At 43.1% G+C, this 18562-nt stretch overlaps 1 protein-coding gene across 1 annotated transcript in view; it reads left to right on the forward strand.

The window, feature by feature from the left end:
• The window catches only part of CHCHD6 (coiled-coil-helix-coiled-coil-helix domain containing 6), a 517542-nt gene that overhangs the window by 311374 nt on the left and 187606 nt on the right, over positions 1-18562 (forward strand). The window contains exon 5 of the mRNA XM_006876231.1: positions 4506-4589. Coding sequence (XP_006876293.1) covers positions 4506-4589 — 84 coding nt within the window. The remainder of the gene's footprint in view (positions 1-4505; positions 4590-18562) is intronic.

An 18562-nucleotide genomic window follows, 5' to 3' on the forward strand; every position in this document is an offset into this window, starting at 1 on the left:
CTTGAACTACCAGTCAAACTAAGTTTAGTCCAGCGCATTAGCCCATAGCACCATACTAGGACTGCAGACCAAATATAGCAGGCTAATTTTTAAATTATTAATTTTGTGTGGCCCACGAATGATGCTATAAATTTTGACAGAAAAATGGTTTCCCACTCCTGCCTTAAACAATTGCTCCCCCTTCCCTCTTCCCTGAAGCCCCTTGGAAAGTATTAATAAACTTGTTTCTATGCATTTGCCTATTCTAGGTTGCACATAAGTTGGATCATACAATATTTGTCCTTGCGTCTCTGACATTTCACTCAGTATAATATTTTTGAAGTCCATTCATATTGTAGTATATATTAGGATCTCATTTCTTTTTTCTTTTTACCAGATAATAATATTCTAATTTATATAGTACCGCATTTTGTTAGCCATTCATTTGTTGATGGACACTTGTGTTGTTTCCTTTAGGACTATTATGAATATTATTACAATTAACATTGGTGTACAGACATCTGTGTGAGTCCCTCCTTTCAACTTTTTGGGTTCATATGGAGGGGTGGAATTGCTGAGTCATATGGTGATTCTGTGTTTAACATTTTGAAGAACCAACCATTTTCCAAAGCGGCTGCACCATTTTCTATCCCCACAGCAATACGGGAGTGTTCCGATTTCTCCATATCCTCACCAGCACTTTCTACTTCCCATTTTCTTGATTGTACTCATCCTTAATAAGTGTAAAATGATGTTGTATTCATATTGTAGCATGCATTTCATTTCTTTTTTATTCTTATGAGAGAATAATATTCTATTTTGCATAGTACCATTTTTATTATCATTGTGGCTTTTCTCTAAAAGACTAATGTTATTGAACATGTGTTCATGTGCCTAATCACATTCATTTACTATAAAGTCTTTTTCCAAATGTCACCTCCTGGCCTTGGCAGATCGTTGGGATTTTATTGTAAATCTCAGACACAAATACTTGGTGCTTAATAGATGATGAAGCTGAGCCACCTGTCTGACTTGTGACTGGATTGAGAACGTGGTGTGGGTTGGGCAAAGCCCTGGTTCTCATAGGACTTCCATGCCAACTTTGGTGACAGACTTGTCGCTCCATGAACTCATAGTTACTTCTTGTGCTTGTGCTGATAACTGGTGAATTGTGTTGCATGTTGATGTGAGATGGACGAGAACCTTTGCACAGAAAATGAGGCTCAATGTCTTCAATATTTCTTCTTGTGTGCCTGAGCAGCCTGTCTTGCCTCAGGAATTTACAGATGGTTGGAACTCTTTGCTTCTGGTTAGTTTGGGATCCTACCCCTGAACAGGAGATATCCATATTGGTGTGGGATCTTGAAAGTACAGGCTGAGCAGGTCTATATCCTGGGTCCAGAGGAGGCTTTCATATACATCAACAGGATGGGTGGGGCACATGCGAATGGGTCTCCTCTCTCTGCTATCCAACATGTCCTTAGTGAATCATGACCGAAAAGCCTTGTGGCAGTTTTGCTTTCAGATGTCATTTGTCTGCTAGCTGGAAAACGGCAGGGCCAGAGCCCTGGAAGATATTTCTGAACTAGCTGCTTAATTGGACCAAACCAGCTTCTCCGCTTGCACAGGGATCATAAGCAGTTCCGTGCTCGGGGAGGGGGTTTCCAGCACAGACTAACCATTCTTGCATTCTTCAACCACAGCCTCAGCATCGGATTTTGAAAAATCCTTCAAAAACTCTACCGGTATTCCGAGTCTGTACTGTTGGCATTTAGCTTTTCTACAGTGTTGTTATTCCAGAGACATTCCAGAAGCCCTCATGCTATTTTTTAATCGTCTCTATCCACCTTATGGAATAGAATATCATGGTTTGGCATTGTAGGATAAACACTGGACTTAAGGTCAGCGGTTCGAAACTACCAGCCGCTCCGCGGGAGAAAGATGAGGCTTTCTACTCCCGTAAAGATTTACACCCTCGGAAACCCTGTACAGGGTCGCTATGGGTCGGACCCGACTCGATGGCACTTAACAACAACAACAAGCTAACCACAAGATCGGAGGTTCAAATCCACCAAGCTACTTCTTAGAAACCCTATGAAGGGTCACTCCCCAGTACTTAACAACAACAACAACAACAAATAGCCACCTTGGAACCAAATTACTCCTCATTTGTCCATTCTGTAGATAAGGGGGAAATACACAGGGAATACATAGTCACTTGCTGCAGTTTCCGGGCCACTCAGCAATAGAAGTAGTGGTAGAACTAGTGTCTCAGGTTTCTAGTCTGTTGTTGTTGTGAAGTGCTGTTGAGCCGGTTCTGACTCATAGCAGCCCTGAATAGGGTTTCCGAAGAGTGTCTGGTGAGCTTGAACTATTGACTTTGCGGTTCAAACTGACCATGCAGTCCAGTGCATGAACCCACCGTGCCACACATCTTCCTGGGAGCAGCACTGCCCTCTTGTCCCTCCTGTGGCTTCCCTTGATGCTGGGTTCTCACAGGTGCTGCAGGAGGTCACCCTGCTGCCTCTTTAGAAAGATTGCATGGTAGGGAGAGTCCCATTGCCAAGGAAATGGGCTTTTAAAAAACACAGTCAGTTCTCATCTTACCTAGTATTTTTTAATGGTTTACACCCATGTACAGCTCTGGTAGCGTAGTGGTTACGAATCGGGCTGCGAACCTTAAGGTCAGCGGTTCGAAACTACCAGCTGCTCCGCGGGAGAAAGATGAGGCTTTCTACTCCCGTAAAGATTTACACCCTCGGAAACCCTGTACAGGGTCGCTATGGGTCGGACCCGACTCAACGGCACTTAACAACAACAACAACAACAGTTTGTTATTGTTTGTTGTTGTGTGCTATTGAATCAGTTCTTACTCATAGCAACACTGTATAGGGTTTCTGAAGAGTGGTTGGTGAGTCTGAACTGCTGACCTTGTGGATAACAGTCGAATGCTTATCCACAGCCCCACACCAGATAACATAGTGTAGTTTAAAAGGAAATAAAACCTTAAGATTTTGAAGTCATCTCAGGATTGTGAAGTCATCTCGATTTAGACTCACAGACCTACTACTGTGCTGACTAAATTCATGTTCTTGGGTTTGTACAAATCTGTGAAGTTGAGAGCCCCAGAACAGTGCTCACACTCGGCACTTTGCAGATACCTGCGCACAAGCACCAAGGCAGTACTCCTAAACTCTGCCAACCTGGAGGCTTGGGGTTGCTGAGGACCTGGATAGTGGCGCCAGGTGTTGTGGTGGGCAGAGGCTGTGTAGCCATGGATTAGCCCTTTGTGGTGTACTGGTATGAACCCTGCCTTTGCAGCAGTCCTCTGCAGTGTTTATCCATTGTTCTTAAATAAACTGTAACACTGTGGAGCTAAGTAAATTGTTCAAGCTCATCCAGCCAGGTTAAAAGTAGGGCTGGGGTTACACCCAAACCTGCCAGGCTGTAGATAACTTACTTCAGAGTTGAGTCCTGGGCCTTCATGTAACTGCCCCGAGGGCCCCGGGCTGTGCTTTGTTGTTATTGTTGTTGTTGAGTGCTGTTGAATCAGTTCTGACTCATAGTGACCCTGTATAGGGTTTCTGAGGAGCAGTTGGTAGCTTGAACCACCAACCTTGGTGGTTGCTGTTGTAGTTGTTGTTGTTTTTAAGTGCCATTGAGTCAGTTCCGACCCATAGCAACCCTGTATAAGGTTTCCAAGGAGTTTCCGGTGAGCTTGAACTACCAACCTGAGGTTCAACCTGACTTTGCAGTCCAGACCTTAACCCACTCCCCACAGAGGAGCTGTCCCAGGCACTAGGATTCTGTTGGTGATTCTGCACTCTCCCCATTCAGATCACTGGCCCCTGAGGTGGCAGTCTTAGCAGAACAGGGGTATGTTGGAATCCAAGCACTTACAGTTCCAAGCATGAGAAGGTACTCAGTGCAGTGCCAGGTGTAAGGACTCCATGGTCAGCAGAGCAGCTCTGGTCCTTTGTGGGCCTCCTAGAGGTGACACTGTACTGACTGCACTTGCCTCTGACCACCTACAAACTCAGCCTCTTTCAATAACTGTGAAATTGTGAATAGTTCTCCAGCCTTATGTTGTGTTCTCACTTCCTCATCTATATTGTGTTGTACTGGGGGATCACAACAATCTGACCTATCTTTTAAGAATGTTGCAGGGATCAAATAAAATGTCATGTCTGGGAAACACTTAGAACAGTCTTTGGTATATAATAAGCATTCTGGAAATGCTAGTGATTCTCATCTGTGTAGGGGGTCATAGGATTTACTTGCCTTGAAGGGTTATCGTGAAAAACAAACACAACATATGTAAACTCTGGCATGTCTTAGGTTTTCGGTTATTGCTACCATTCCTATTGTTAGTGTTGTTATTTCATTGTTATGATTATTCTAGAAAGAAACCCGAGATCCTGCGGGCTCGGTGGCAAGCAGAAGTCGTCAGGCAGGTTTCTCCCTGCATAGCTCAATACAGGAACCAGTGCAGCCTGCTAATGTAGCCTTTGTTCTCTCTCAACTAGGCCAGGGAGCTGGAAAGCATAGAGGCTGAGCTAAGACGCCGTGACACCTTCTATAAGGAGCAACTGGGGCGCATTGAAAGGAAGGTAAGGCTTGTGCTGGGCTGATTTTTTCCAGGGACCGATCCTAAAGGCATCTGACCAGAATTTATCCCCATTGTCCTGAGGGAGAGGAGGAGGGAGCAGCATGCTGGGCAGTGGGCCCTCTTGTACCTTATTCCCCGACCCAACCCATTGATTACATCATGCCCCCTCCTGTATTCCACTGCAAGCACCATCAGCCAAATTGTTCAACAAGTTGTAGTCAGAGATAATTAGTTTTTAATTGGCCTTTTTTTGTTGTTGAATTTGGCTGGCTCTTTTATAGTTCACTTTTAGAGAAAAATCACTTTCACCACAGGGCGGTGCTGAGACCCAACATACCTTCTTCACTGTAGTTAAGCTGCAATGGATAAAAATAATAATAACGTGAGGTCTTGCTATACAAATATATTAAAGTTGTATTATTGATCTTCTCCTGGGAGTTGGAGAGATCAAAGTGCATCTTGCTAAACACTGTCTACTTTTCTGAGGCTAAGGCTTTGAAATGAATGAGATTTAAAGGCACGTCATCATGCCTTTATTTTTTTTTCTCCAAGTCTGCAACGACGCTTGAAAATTCATTTGGTAACCTACTTACCTTTTAAAAAAAATTTTGGTTTAATTTGTTGATCATGACAGAGTTTTCAAAGAAATGGCTTAAAAATGTTGGGAGAAATGGGGAATGATTGGGAGGTTAACAAAAAAGCGTTCTCCTTTATGCCTAAAACAGTATGCCAAGCAACCTGAGCCATCAGCTTATTGCAGGCAGATCTTTGCAAATCATTTGTCACGGTTTAGAGCTTTGAAATTGACAGTTTGCTTGAGGGGCTTGATTTCCATAGAGGTTTTCTCCTGTGGCATGCCACAGTGTAGAAACATGGACTTCTGGATTTCCAGACTGTGGGGACAAGGAGGGGCTATCCTCTGTGGGGTGTTTGGGAGATGAGGAGAGCTGACATGATATGACTACTAAGTGCTAATGGTGACACCTCCTTAAGTCTGGAAGAATGGGCAGTGCACCTCCAAGCTGCTGACAGAATTGGCCCTTCGCAAGCAAATGCTATTTCATGAAGCAGCTTCATGCACAGATTTGACTATAACTTGTAATGACAGGGATTCTGAATCGAGAGCTTGGAAAAAGGGTAAGAAAAACCCACCAGCCATAGCTCTAATTATCACAGTTGCCCATATGTTCATAAGCATGGATTTTTGTTGTTGTTATTATGTGCACAATTTTTTGGTCTCCTGCTGTGCTCTTCTGGGTTTCTCTCTGTATTTGACTCCTAGAAGCATGTGGATGTGTGTGTGTTTGGTGTGGAAGGAAATAGCCTCACAGCATCTTCCCTCCCATAAAATCTACTTTTCCCCTGTCACTCTCTCATTTCTGCTGCTAAAAAACCTGCCCTGCTTTGCTGAAGGAGAGGCAATTCCCCTGGAAGAGTCCCCTCTCTCATCTGCCCTTCTTCCTTGATTCAACACAAAGTGCAGTCCCAACTCCTTATGTATGCAGATACAGGTACTTCATTTACCAGGAGGTTTTCCTACGTGATTGTGAACAGTTATTAAATGCTTAAAACCGTGATCTTCTTTCTCACTCTTAAGCACTAGCGTTTTGCTGGTACTAACGATCATTCTTTTCTTTTTTTTCTTTAAAAAAAAAAAAGAAAGAAAGTGCCTCTGACATCCAGGAAATGGAGATTGGTGAGTGAGATAGGGGGATTGAGGAGTAACCAGAGAAAGAGGGAGAGAGGAGACATGATCATAAAGCCTAATTGCATTCCTTTGGAAAAAGGTTTCCGATCTTCACCGTGGATAATTTTATTCCTATAGTGGCTGAGAGATGGGAAGCACAACATCTGACAATCTTTTTTATTAGCTGTTGCTTTTATATAATTCTGCTTTCATTTGTTGACTACTCCCCGACCTTGACATTTCCAGCTTCTGTACACACGGCTGCAGGACTTTCTAATCATCAAGCTCCTTTCCTTTTTTTTTTTCCATTTCCTTTTTAGCTTAGAAATTGATGGTGGAAACCTGGTTAGGTGGGAACTTGGAACAGCTGCAGCCTCATTCCTGACCACCTGTAACAGCTCAGTGTGGACGGTGAGAGAAGGTTGGGTTGGGGAGGCAGAGGCCTGGCTGAGGCTGTGGGAGGAGGTGCAGTGTGGCCAAGGGCCTCTTGGCTGGAGCTCTTATGCCTGTCCTCCCATAGGGAATTTGTTCTGTAGTGCTGCCTGTTAAACACCCCCCCCCCCCCACACACACACACCGTTTACTGTGACAGGTAGTGGGGAAAGCCTGTACAGAATCCGCATGCATTTTCAAGAGAGAAGAGAAGAGACTTTCTGACCCTTTTGTACTACAGTATTTATTCCTTAGGAGTCCTGGTGTGGGCACTGTAGGATAAGCCATGGAGTGCTAACCAAGAGGTTAGTAGTTCAAATTCACCAGCCGCTCCTCAGAAACCATATGGTGGTTGTGGTGTGCCTTGGATTTTGTTCTGACTCATAGTTACCCTGTATCGGGTTTCTGAGGCTGTAAATTTTTATGGGAGCAGAAAGCCTTATTTTTATCCTGTGGAACAGCTGGTAATTTCGAATTGCTGACTTTGAGGTTAGCAGCCCGACTTCTAACCACTATGCTACCAGAGCTCTTTCAGAAACCCTATACAGGGTTGCTATGAGTCAGAACCAATTCGATGGCACACAATTAGTCTTTAGTGCAGATATCGCATTTTGTAGGACTCCAATACTTAAGAATCTTTCTGAGTAAATATTCCTCATGCCCGCACTGCAAGACCTGAGTAAGAATTGTTTTCTCTTTTTCATCACATTTTTCAAAAATGGTATTTTTCATCACAGACAACAGTGAGCTCCTGAGGAAATAAGATCCTTGTGGAGGGTCTTAAAGCCACTGGACACTGGTTTTGACATATATACTGTTATGTGGAGGATGGAGTTGTTCAGCTAAAAGAGCTTGGGTATCGGATGTAGTCTGGGGGAACCTGGGCTCATGGGTCAACTCTGTGCTCATCATTCTCTGCTACTGCAAGTGACGGGACCCCTTTATATATCAGTTTTGCCATTTGTACAATGGAGCTACCAGTACCTTCTACAGCAAGTTGATGGGGGAATGGAATACGGTGAGATCCCAAGAAGCACTGGTGTCTGCAGGATGCTGCCTCCATCCTCTGGTGTGCAGGGTCATCAGTGGCCCCGAGTTGTGTCACAGTGTCCCAGGCTCAGATCCAAGTGGGGAGTGTGAGTGTTCTCACATGCACACATATGTCCATGTACTGAAATAGATGGCTGTCATTCCAGCGACCTACTCCGGTCTCCTGTCCTCTGGGGGTGAGAGAGCCCTGTGCTTACTCAAAGTGCTTTCCTCTAAGGCCCAGCAGAGTAGAAAATGGGTCCTTGTAAAGTAGTAGGGGGCCATGTGCTGTTCATGCTGGATGTTTCTCACTGCCTGACAGGAGTCGTGTATAAGGTGTTTCCATTTCCTATGTTGAACACAGGCCCAGAAAGGTGAGGTGCTCTCTCACCTGCTATAGTCAGAGCCATAGCTCAGAACCTCGTGCCAATCCTGTACTGGTCTCAGCTGCCACTTTGAGAGTTATTATAGTAGACAAAATAAACAAGAGATTCCACTGTTGAGGGCTAAGGCTGACTCGTACATCTTCCAAATCAGCTGCATTTTTTGCTTTATATTGGAAACCTCAGATGCTGAGTGTCTCTGAAGTAGACACTAAACAAGTCCACTGAATGGATTGCTTTGGCTAGCCAAGAACTTTTCTAGTACAATTGGCCATGAAGTCAATTGGGTGGTGGGCATGAGTGGGCTTTGAAGTCAAGCAGACTTCAGTCCTAGTTGTGGCCAATAATTGGCAGCCTTGTGACTATGAGTGGGTTGTTTACATTCTTGCCTTCCTTTCTTGACTTTGAAATGGGGCTTTTCAGACTAACTTACCAATTGTTTTTGGAATTAATGGTATTTTTACATAAAGCAACCACTAGAGAACCTGACATAAATGTTTTCTGTTCTATTGTATGTTATTTATCCTTTTCTTTCTTCTTTAATAAAATGCATGTTCATTCATTAATTTCGCATTCGTTCTGCAGGACCAACCAGTGTTTTGTTCTGTTGTATATAGGGTCTCTGACAAACTGTGGGCAGCATTGAAGAGAACATTTAACTGTGCTCATGAGAAACCTGTACATAGACCAAGAGGCAGTTGTTCAAATGGAACAAGGGAACACTGAATGGTTTCGTATTAGGAAAGGTGTACACCAGGGTTGTAGTCTTTTACCATGCTTATTCAAGCTGTATGCTTAGCAAATAATCTGAGAAACTGGATTAGATGAAGAAAAACATGGCATCAGGATAGGAAGAAGGCTCACTAACAACCTGCAATATGCAGATGATACAACCTTGCTTGCTGAAAACCAAGAGGACTTAGAATACTTGTTGATGAAGATCAAAGACCACAGCCTTTGGTATGGGTTGCACCTCAATGTAAAGAAAACAAAAATCCTCACCACTGGACCAATAAATAACATCCATATAGATGGAGAAAAAATTGAAGTTGTCAATGACTTCATTTTGCTTAGATCAACCATCAACACTCATGGAAGCAGCAGTCAAGAAATCAAACAACATATTGCATTAGGCAAATCTGCTGCATAAGGCCTCTTTAAAGTGTTGAGGAACAAAGATGTCAGTTTGAGGATTGTGGTGTGCCTGACCCAAACCATGGTATTTTCAATAACTTCATGTACATACAAAAGTTGGACAATGAATAAGGAAGACAATAGAAGAATATGGTGTTAGAGGAGAATATTGAAAGTGCCATGGGCTGCCAAAAGAGCAAATCAATGTATGTTGGAAGAAGTACAGCCAGAATGCTCCTTGGAAGGCAGGATGGCCAAACTTCGTCTCTCATACTTTGGACTTATTGTCAGGAGACACCAGCCCCTGGAGAATACCATGTTTGGTAAAATGAAGGGCTAGACACAAAGGAAGACCTCAGATGAGATGGATTGCCACAGTGACAGCAGCAATAGGCTTTAGGTACAGCAACGGTTGTGAGATTGGTTCAGGACCGGGAAGTATTTCGTTCTATTGTGCACAGGGTCACTATGAATCTGTACTGACTTGATGGCACCTAAAAACAATAGCAACAGATAGGGTCTGTGTGAGTCATAAAAGACTTGATGGCACATAATTTAAAAAAAAAAAAAAAAAATGCTGGGAACAGAGAGGTGCAGACACTGTGGCTGGCTCCTACCTTCAGAAAGTCACAGTCTAGTCTAGGAAGGAAAAAGGAACGTTTATAACACAGCTGGGAGGACGCCCCAGAGCCCTGCCTTGTAACCAGAGCACCTGTAAGGTCTTTACAAGGCCTTACTTCACTTGTTTCCAAATCTAATGACTGCAAAGTGGGGAGGGGGGATGTTTTGGCCTAGCTTTGAAAATTGAGGGAGGAAGGGAGGGAGGAGGGAGTGCGTTCTTCCAGGATTTGGGGCTCTTTCCCAAGACTGCATTTCCTCCCTGCCCCCATCCTAACACAGCCTATGTAAGCAGGAGGCCCTTTCTCCCAGCTCTTCTCTTTGCTTCTCTGCAGGCTTCCTTTTATCAAGGAAAGACTGTCCTCAGATCGTGCCAGCTCTCCATAGTCTTCCACTGACTGTGTTCAACAAGCTCTTGTCTATCTCCCAAGTATGCTGGTCTCTTTGTCCCTTGGTGTTATCTGTCAGTGGCTGGACAGGAAAGTAGAAGCTATTTTTTAAAAGTTGTTGCTGTTAAGACTGTTGAGTCAGTTGTGACTCATAGCAACTCTGTATTGTATTTCCAAGGAGCAGTTGGTAGGTTTGAACTGTCGACCTCTGTGTTAGCAGTCCAGTGCTTACCCTACAGTGCCAGAGGGGGAGTTAAATATAGGGAATTTCACTTCCCAAGATGAGAAGATACTTCAGTGGTCAACAAACATGTTGAAGGGTTCAACTTTATTAGCCACCGGGGAATTGCAAATTGCAAATCACAACTACAAGTGACATCATCCACACTCACCAGAATGACTAGAACAGAAAAGATGGACCACATCAAGTTCTGGCAAAGATGAGATTAAACAAAACTCTCATACTCTGCTGGTGGGAGTGTAAATTGACATGTTGAGTTGTTAAGTGTGTTGAGTTGGTTTTGACTTACAGCAACCCCAGATAGGGCTTTTAAGTCGTTATTGGTGGATTTGAACCACCAACCTTGTGGTTAGTGATCTGGTGTTTATCCTATAGTGCCACATCACATAGCCACTTTTAAAAACTTTTGGACAGTATCTGTTAAAACTAAAAATAAATCACTTTCTTTGACTCAGCAATGGTATACTTAACAGAGATGTGCCCATATGTTCACCAAAGACATGCTCTAGAATGTTCATAGCAGCCTAATTCATAATAGCTCCAAATTATCCCTAGTGATGTGGATCAATGATGACATACAGTCACACAATGAAGTGCTATGCAGCAGTGAGAAACAACAATCAGTAACTACTTGTAACAAGGCCAATGGCGCTTTAAAACCCAATGTTAAGCAATAGAAGCTGGACATAAAGAGAGTATGTGGAAATGGTAGGGTTCCATGTATACAAAGTTCAAAACCAATCTGTGGTGTTGGAAAGGCAAGTGCTAGTTAACCTTGGGAGGAAGTAGGGACTGGGAGGGAACGTGAGGGGGGCTTGTGGGTGTGGGTGGAGGTAAAGAATGGTTTCTTGTTCAGGCTACTAGTTACACAGGTGGATTCATTTGGTGACAATTCGTCAAGCTGAACCCTAGATTTGTGTACTTTTCTGGGAGCACATTGCAAGCAATAAGAAGCAGGATGTGACTGAGAGAGGGAGGCAGAGCAGCACTGAACACCTCCTGCCCCAGGAGAATGCCCCTTCCCGCAATCCCACCACTCACCTTCTTTTCTAGCCTCTGGGGCTCCGCTGAAGGTCTTCTTTTCAAAGACTGGAAAGAAAACTAAAGGGAATTTAAAGCTTTATATACATTCTGTCTTCTCTACTCACTGTAATGGGGGCAGATGTTTTTCCTTTTTTGTCATGAAGAAACCAGAACTAAGAGTGACGAAGAACCTAACACAAGGATTCACAGCCACAGGTGGCAGAGCCAGGCTGAGAACCCAGGTTTGGCTGCATCCAAGCCTCTTAGACCTTGTCTTCTAAACTCCTGTAATTCCAAATGTCCGTTGACACTCTGGGTTAGGTGTTGGTCTGCTAGCCACAAGGTTGGCAGTCCAAAACCACCAGGTGCTAGATGGGAAAAAATGAGGCTGTCGGTTCCTGTAAAGATTTACAGCCTCAGAAACCTTGTATTGGGTTACTGGAGTCAGAATTGATTTGATGGCAGTGGGCTTGGATGTTTTGTTTTGTTTTGCTGGCACTTCTGGTTGTTATTGTGTTCCAGGCCTGTCTTTTACCTATTGAGGGTTCTTAGAATACTGAATGCATGTTACTGTCTACTGCGGCCTAGGCTGGTGTTGGTGTGGAGAGAGAGTCGGCTGCCACTCCTCATTCGGAACTCTTTGTTCATATCTCCTGGGTATTTCTGCACTTGCTACACTATATTGTATTAATAGCCTCTGTGGCTGCCTTGTCTACCAGACTACGAGGATCTGTGAGCACAGCATATTCACTGGCAGTGTCAGATTACCCAGTAAGCAAGGTAAGCTTGGGTCCACTTTTGCTTGATTACTAAGCTATAGTGAACAGTTTCACCTTTTTTTTTTTTTTTTTTTGTACCTCAAAGATTGTCCTTCTAGGTATGGATGGCACTGGTCTCTCTCAACCCAACAGCACCTTCCTAAAAATTTAAGCCTCTTGTTGAAATTAAAGTCTCTGACACGTCAGGTAAGCAAGGTAATCTGTAGTGAGCAGTTTCACATGTTTTTCACCACATGCAGTGAAACTCCTATGAAGTTGTTCACTACAGATGAGTCAGTAAGCCCGTACTTACTTTGCTTGTTGGGTAATCTGCCCATGCTCACTTGTCTGACTCATTGCAGGGTCTGGCCGAGAGTTGCTGTTTAGTGAATGTCTGCATGGATAAAGAAAGAAAAGTGTAAGAGCCGGAGCAGGAAGCAGTGATGCAGTGTGGGGCTATTGCTGAGAAGGCCTCCTAGTGAGCCTTATGTTTAGAGAGTGAGCAGGATGTCAGTGGGTCAGGCTACAGAAGAAGGAGCTTTAGGATCGAGACAGTTGAGGTGCTCCTTCTGAAGAGAAGTATAATGGGTGACGATACTGTACATATAGGCTTGGGGACAGATTGTAAGGAATTTGGAATGACTGGCTCACAAGGGTAACCTTTATTTAAAATCATGTTAGGAGAGTTTTTCTTTCTTTTGTACGTTTTTATTGTGAATTGAGTGATAATTTACATGTTAGAGTATATCAGCTTTACATTCATCCTATTGTATTTCATTTCTTTGCAATGATTTCAATCCCCTCCATGCGTCATCATTCAACAGCATTTGCTCCAATCCCTCTGTTTTGTTGTTGTTGTTTTGGATGTACACCGAAGCACTAAGGAATATATAACCATTCAAACAACCAAAGGGTATCTACCCTGCATGTCAGCCCCCTAGCTGTCAGCACATAGCCTCTCTCCCTCCTTGAGTCTAGAGTCCCCAGTCACTCCGTCTCTCCCAAGTCATCGTCTCTGTCTCCATCTCTGGTGTTGCTGCTTCTCTGGATAGGGTCCTGCACTCCGCTTTTCTCCCTTTATGGTCCCAGGGTCCTCCGCTCCTGGACTGCGAGATCAACCACTCCCATCCTTTTGTTACAAAATGTCTACCTTCACATTTGCAACATTCATAATCAGTCCTAATAGCAATTAGTCACTATTGAACCACAAGAGTTGTATCCCTATCTCCTTTTACCAGTCGCATATAGACAGGATGGAAACCCCTCAGTGGAGAGTCTACCTTCCCCTGCACCCTCTGAAACTAGGCTTCCTCTTGAAAACTTGTACCCAGTCACTTTGTGCCTTTGTTGCATCTCCCCACCCCCCGCCATTTTGGGTAGCCAATGTCTAAGTTGCCCATCCCTGTCAACCCTGTGTACAGAGCGGGTGGGAATGATCCTTGCTGTAAAGATTTGTTCCCTCTTTTAAGCTACTACGTCCATAAGTATAGATCAAGTTCATCAAATTCTAGCAGATTACACTCTTTTTCTAGTGGAGTTCTGTTCATCCAGTCACTAAAGCTAGGTCAAATTGGTGCTATCTGCAAGTATGGGTGTGTCCCTGTCCATGGGCTCATGAGTCCCCAGGTCTCGCTATACTGCTGGCCACCCAAGTTGTGATATCCAGGTTGACAGGAGTCTATTGAACGTGGTCAAACAGCCTACACCTTCATTGCTGTTTTTTGTGGGGGAGTTCTTGAATGGCTTTAAGTCTGAGAAAGAGTTGAGCTTGAATGCTCAGAGGAATAATGGTGCCATTAAGAAAATAGGAAAATTTTCAAGCGAACCACTCACTACACTTGAGGGAAGGTCATAAGTTTAACTCTCAACATGCTAATATGAAGTGGAGATGACCAGCAATGATTTAGAAGTGTCAAAAATAGAGTTCTGTGTCCTACGAGTGGCGGTCATCCCCATTTCATGAGCATATGTTATGTGCCAGGCCCTTGTATGTAAGTTATCACTAACCATTGCAGCAATGCTGCAAGGTAGAGTATATTGCACATGTTTTTACAGATGAAGAGACTGGGCATCAGGGAAGCCAGCTGCCAGAAGTCATATAGTTGGTAATGGAGTCAGATCTCAAGAGCTCCAAAGTCTGTGCTGCCTTCTGCTATGCCATGCTACCTCAGCAAGAAAACATTCAAGAGGGGTTTGCTCAGCTGTTACCGAGGCTACCGGTCAAAGAAAATCAGTATTAAGTAAGGCTTTTATAATTGTGTTTTGAAGGACACGTGAATCGTGTTAAGGGAGACTGAAGGTAGATGAGTACAGTTCGGGTCAGTGGTGAATGGTAAGAGGAGTGGTGGAATCAGATACAGATCATTCTATCATAAATTTCATCAGAGAACATTCGTATTTTCAGAGTAAACATGGTTGAATCATGGCAATTTATGGAATGATAACTAGTAATATATGTCTGAGAAGAGGGTTCATAGAAACTAGGTCCCAAAGGTGGTAGAAGGGAGTTCCAGGGACAGTGCTGTTTTACTCTAGAGAAGCAGTCCCAGAGGATAAGATGGACTCAGTCTCCAGAGAAGGGGTGAGTGAGTGGTGCATCTTGTTGGCGACCATTCACTTCCACTCCTAAGTGGAGAGGCTTGTTCTAGATCGGGACCAAAACTGGAACTAAAGAAAGATTCAGAGATGGGTTCATCACTAAGTATGCAAGACAGAGACCCAAGCAAATATCCCCTGAGAGAAGCTGCAAGAGTTGTGGGAATTCAGAGGAGGGAATGGGTAACAGTGACCTGAAACCACTACAGTAAGAAGTTGGCCCATCTGGAGAAGGAGCCTACCTCCTGAGTATTGTGAGAAGTATTTTTCAACCTGTTGAACTGACTGGTTTGAGCCTAACACTTTTGAAGGTTATTGAATCCAGAAGTTTTTCATCCATCCCATTTGAATCACTATTTGATACTGTTGTTAATGTTAAGTGCTGTCAAGTTGGTTCTGACTCATAGTGACCGTGTGTAGGGTTACTAAGGAGCAGCTGGTGGTTCAAACCAACTTTGTGGACCAGTGCTTTATTCCATAGCACCTATCCCCACTTTCTATGTCCTCAATATGGAAGTGATATATGAAATAGTGTATTGATTAGAGATTTATAATTAACTTTCTTAGCAAGAGTGGACTTTTCTGGGGGCTTCCGGTTTGAGGGCAGGAAAAGCAGAGACAGATAGTGAAAATTCCTCTCCCAAAACCCCCAAAAAAGCAGAGAAAACACAGTCTGCAGAAAAACGGTGGCACTTTAGATCTTGTTTAAGGTCTCGGGGGCCAATTTCCCACACCCATTGAGAAGAAATCTTCCTGTGAAAGCAAAATACGGTGATTTCTGTATTGATCCAGCCATGGCGGCCGGCAGCTAGCAGTCCAGAGGGCAGGGCCACAGCCAAGCAGAGGCAGTGACACAGCGCTAGAAGCCGCGGAGCTGAGCATCTAAAGGGAGAGGTGTGACTGATTTTTCATCTTTCTCTTTTCATTTTTCATGTATCTCTCCTTTTTACCCCTATTGCGCCATCACTGCACAGCCCAGATGCCTTCAGGTGGGCAGGAGCACATCCCCAAAAGGGTCCAGCATTACACCCACAGCTTTCCAATGTCACAGAGAGGAAACCCGCAGGCTGCTTATTATGGCATTTTGACCCTGGAAACCAGCCCCAAAGTTTACCTAGGAGGAACCTTTTGCATAGCAAAGGCCAGTGGACAGTCTCAATCACAATTTTATTTTTTATTTTGATTGGTGGTTTCTGTCTCTGCTTTTATATTGTTTCTGCCTTTGTTCCTTTGGGCGTCACTCTTCTCCCAAGGGTTGGAGCTTTCTCCCCCTACATTACCCAAGAAGAGACAGCAACTGTGCCTATATAGCCAAGCTACAAGCATACCCTGAAGTACCCCACCATCTGGACAAGAGCCAAAACCAGCTGCTAGACATTACACGTGAAAAGGGAAGCCTGTCTCCAGATCATATCCACTAGGAGACGCTCAGCAAGCTTAACAGTAAAGCAACATACATCCATTTAAGCATTAAAAACTCACATAACTGTTGAAAATGTCTAAGAAAACACAATTAGAGATCTCAAAACATGTCCCAAAACAGCAAAAAGTAACTGAGACAAATGAGCTGGAAGCAGACACAGACTTTCCAGTACAAGAGCAAGCACTGGATATGACTGAGAAGGAATTCAGAAGAACAATATGGAAACAAGTTCAAATGCTCTGAAAAACAGTGGAGGACAATAAGGAAGAAGTCAGGAAAGTGCTACAGTAGCAATCAAACAAGATAGATACAGCATTGGAAACAATCCAAAACCTGCAAAGAGGAGTCCAGATGATTAATAAAAAAATTTCAGAAATGGACAATACACTGAAAGAGCAAAGGAGCAGAATGGAAGAGGTGGAAGCCAGAACCAACGAGATAGAAGACAAATCTCTCAATACTGCTAAGATAGAAGAGCAAGCAGAAAAAAGGATTAAAAATTCTGAAGAGAGTCTAAGGTTCATGCTGGATAACATGAAGAGGAATAACTTAAGAATTATTGGCATTCCAGAACAGTAACAATCACAGAAGTCCACAGAAGAAATAGTTGAAGAGCTCTGGAAGAAAATTTTCCTAACATCTTAAAGGACAAGAAGATAAACATTCAAAAAGCTGAAAGAACCCCAGGAAGGATAGACCTCAAAATAAAATCACTGAGACATATCATAATTAAGCTCTCCAAAATCAAAGACTAGGAGAAAATCCTAAAAGCAGCCAGGGAAAAGAGAAGTGTTGCCTACAAAAGCAAGCAAATCAGATTAAACTCTGACTTCTCAGCAGAAACCATGCAGGCAAGAAGACAATGGGGAGACATATATAAAACCCTAAAAGAAAAAAAAAACAAAACTGCCAACCAAGAATCGTCTATCCAGCAAAACTGTCAATTAAATGCAATGGTGCAATCAAGACATTCCAGGATAAACAGAACGTAAGAGATTTTGTTAAATCCAATCCAGCACTTCAAAGCATCCTAAAGGGAGTTCTTTGGAATGAAAAGCAGGAAGAACAGACAACAACCAGAGATTGGCAGACATGGCAACACCACCTGGAACTCAATCTACGGAAGCAGAGTTCAGAATGGAACAAAATTACAGCAATGAATTCAGAGGATCTGTGAGGCCAACCAAAGATCAAAATATTAACAGTGTCAAAGATGGGAAAAATACAGGAACACAGATCCAGGTGGTGAGGAGGTCAGGTACATGGCAGAATGCAATAGACTGTCTTAAACACAGGGAAAATCTAACAGACTATAGTGTAACCCCAAAGAAAATTAATATTTCACAACTTACCATGAAAATGGAGATCCAAGCAGAACAAGGAAACATTAAAACAAACAAGAAATAGCACAAAAAAACATGAACTCAATACAAAAAGGCATGCAAAACAAAGGGACAAACAGCACCACAAAAAATGAACATAATGACAGCTGTTAATCCATACCTATCGATAATTACACTGAATGTCAATGGATTAAATGCACCAGTGCAGAGATAGAGAGTGGCTGAATGGATAAGAAAACAAACCCTTCAATATGCTGCCTGCAAGAGACACAGCTTACACACAAAGACAAAAATATTAAAAGTTAAAGGATGGAAAAAAATACCAAGCTAACAGCAATAAAAAACAAGCGGGAGTGGCAATACTAATCTCTGATAAAATAAGCATTAAGGGAAAAACCACTATAAGACCTAAAGAAGGACACTATCTCATGATTAAAGGGTCAGTTGAGCAAGATGACATAACCATAATTAACATCTACACTCCAAATGAAAGATCACCAAGATATATAAAGAAAACCCTACTAGAATTGAAGAAAGAAATAGATAAATCTACAATTATAGTGGGGGATTTTAATATGCCACTTTCAAAAAGGGATAAAACAACCAAAAAGAAACTCGACAAAGCTACAGAGGAATTAAACAGCACAGTCAACCAACTTGACCTCATAAACATGCACAGAGCATTCAACCCAAGAGCAGCACAATATACATTCTTTTCCAGTGTACGTGGAACATTCTCCAGAATTGACCATGTGTTAGGTCACAAAGCAACCCACCATAAATTTGCAAACATCAAAATATACTACAAAGCATGGAGACAGCCAAAGTGCCCATCAACTGAAGAATCGATAAACTGTGGTAAATACATACAATGAAATATCATGCTACCTTGAAGAATAACAAGGAACCTGCAAGTCAC

The sequence above is a fragment of the Chrysochloris asiatica genome, unplaced genomic scaffold, assembly GCF_000296735.1.
Source record: "Chrysochloris asiatica unplaced genomic scaffold, ChrAsi1.0 scaffold00367, whole genome shotgun sequence".
Classification (NCBI taxonomy): domain Eukaryota; kingdom Metazoa; phylum Chordata; class Mammalia; order Afrosoricida; family Chrysochloridae; genus Chrysochloris; species Chrysochloris asiatica.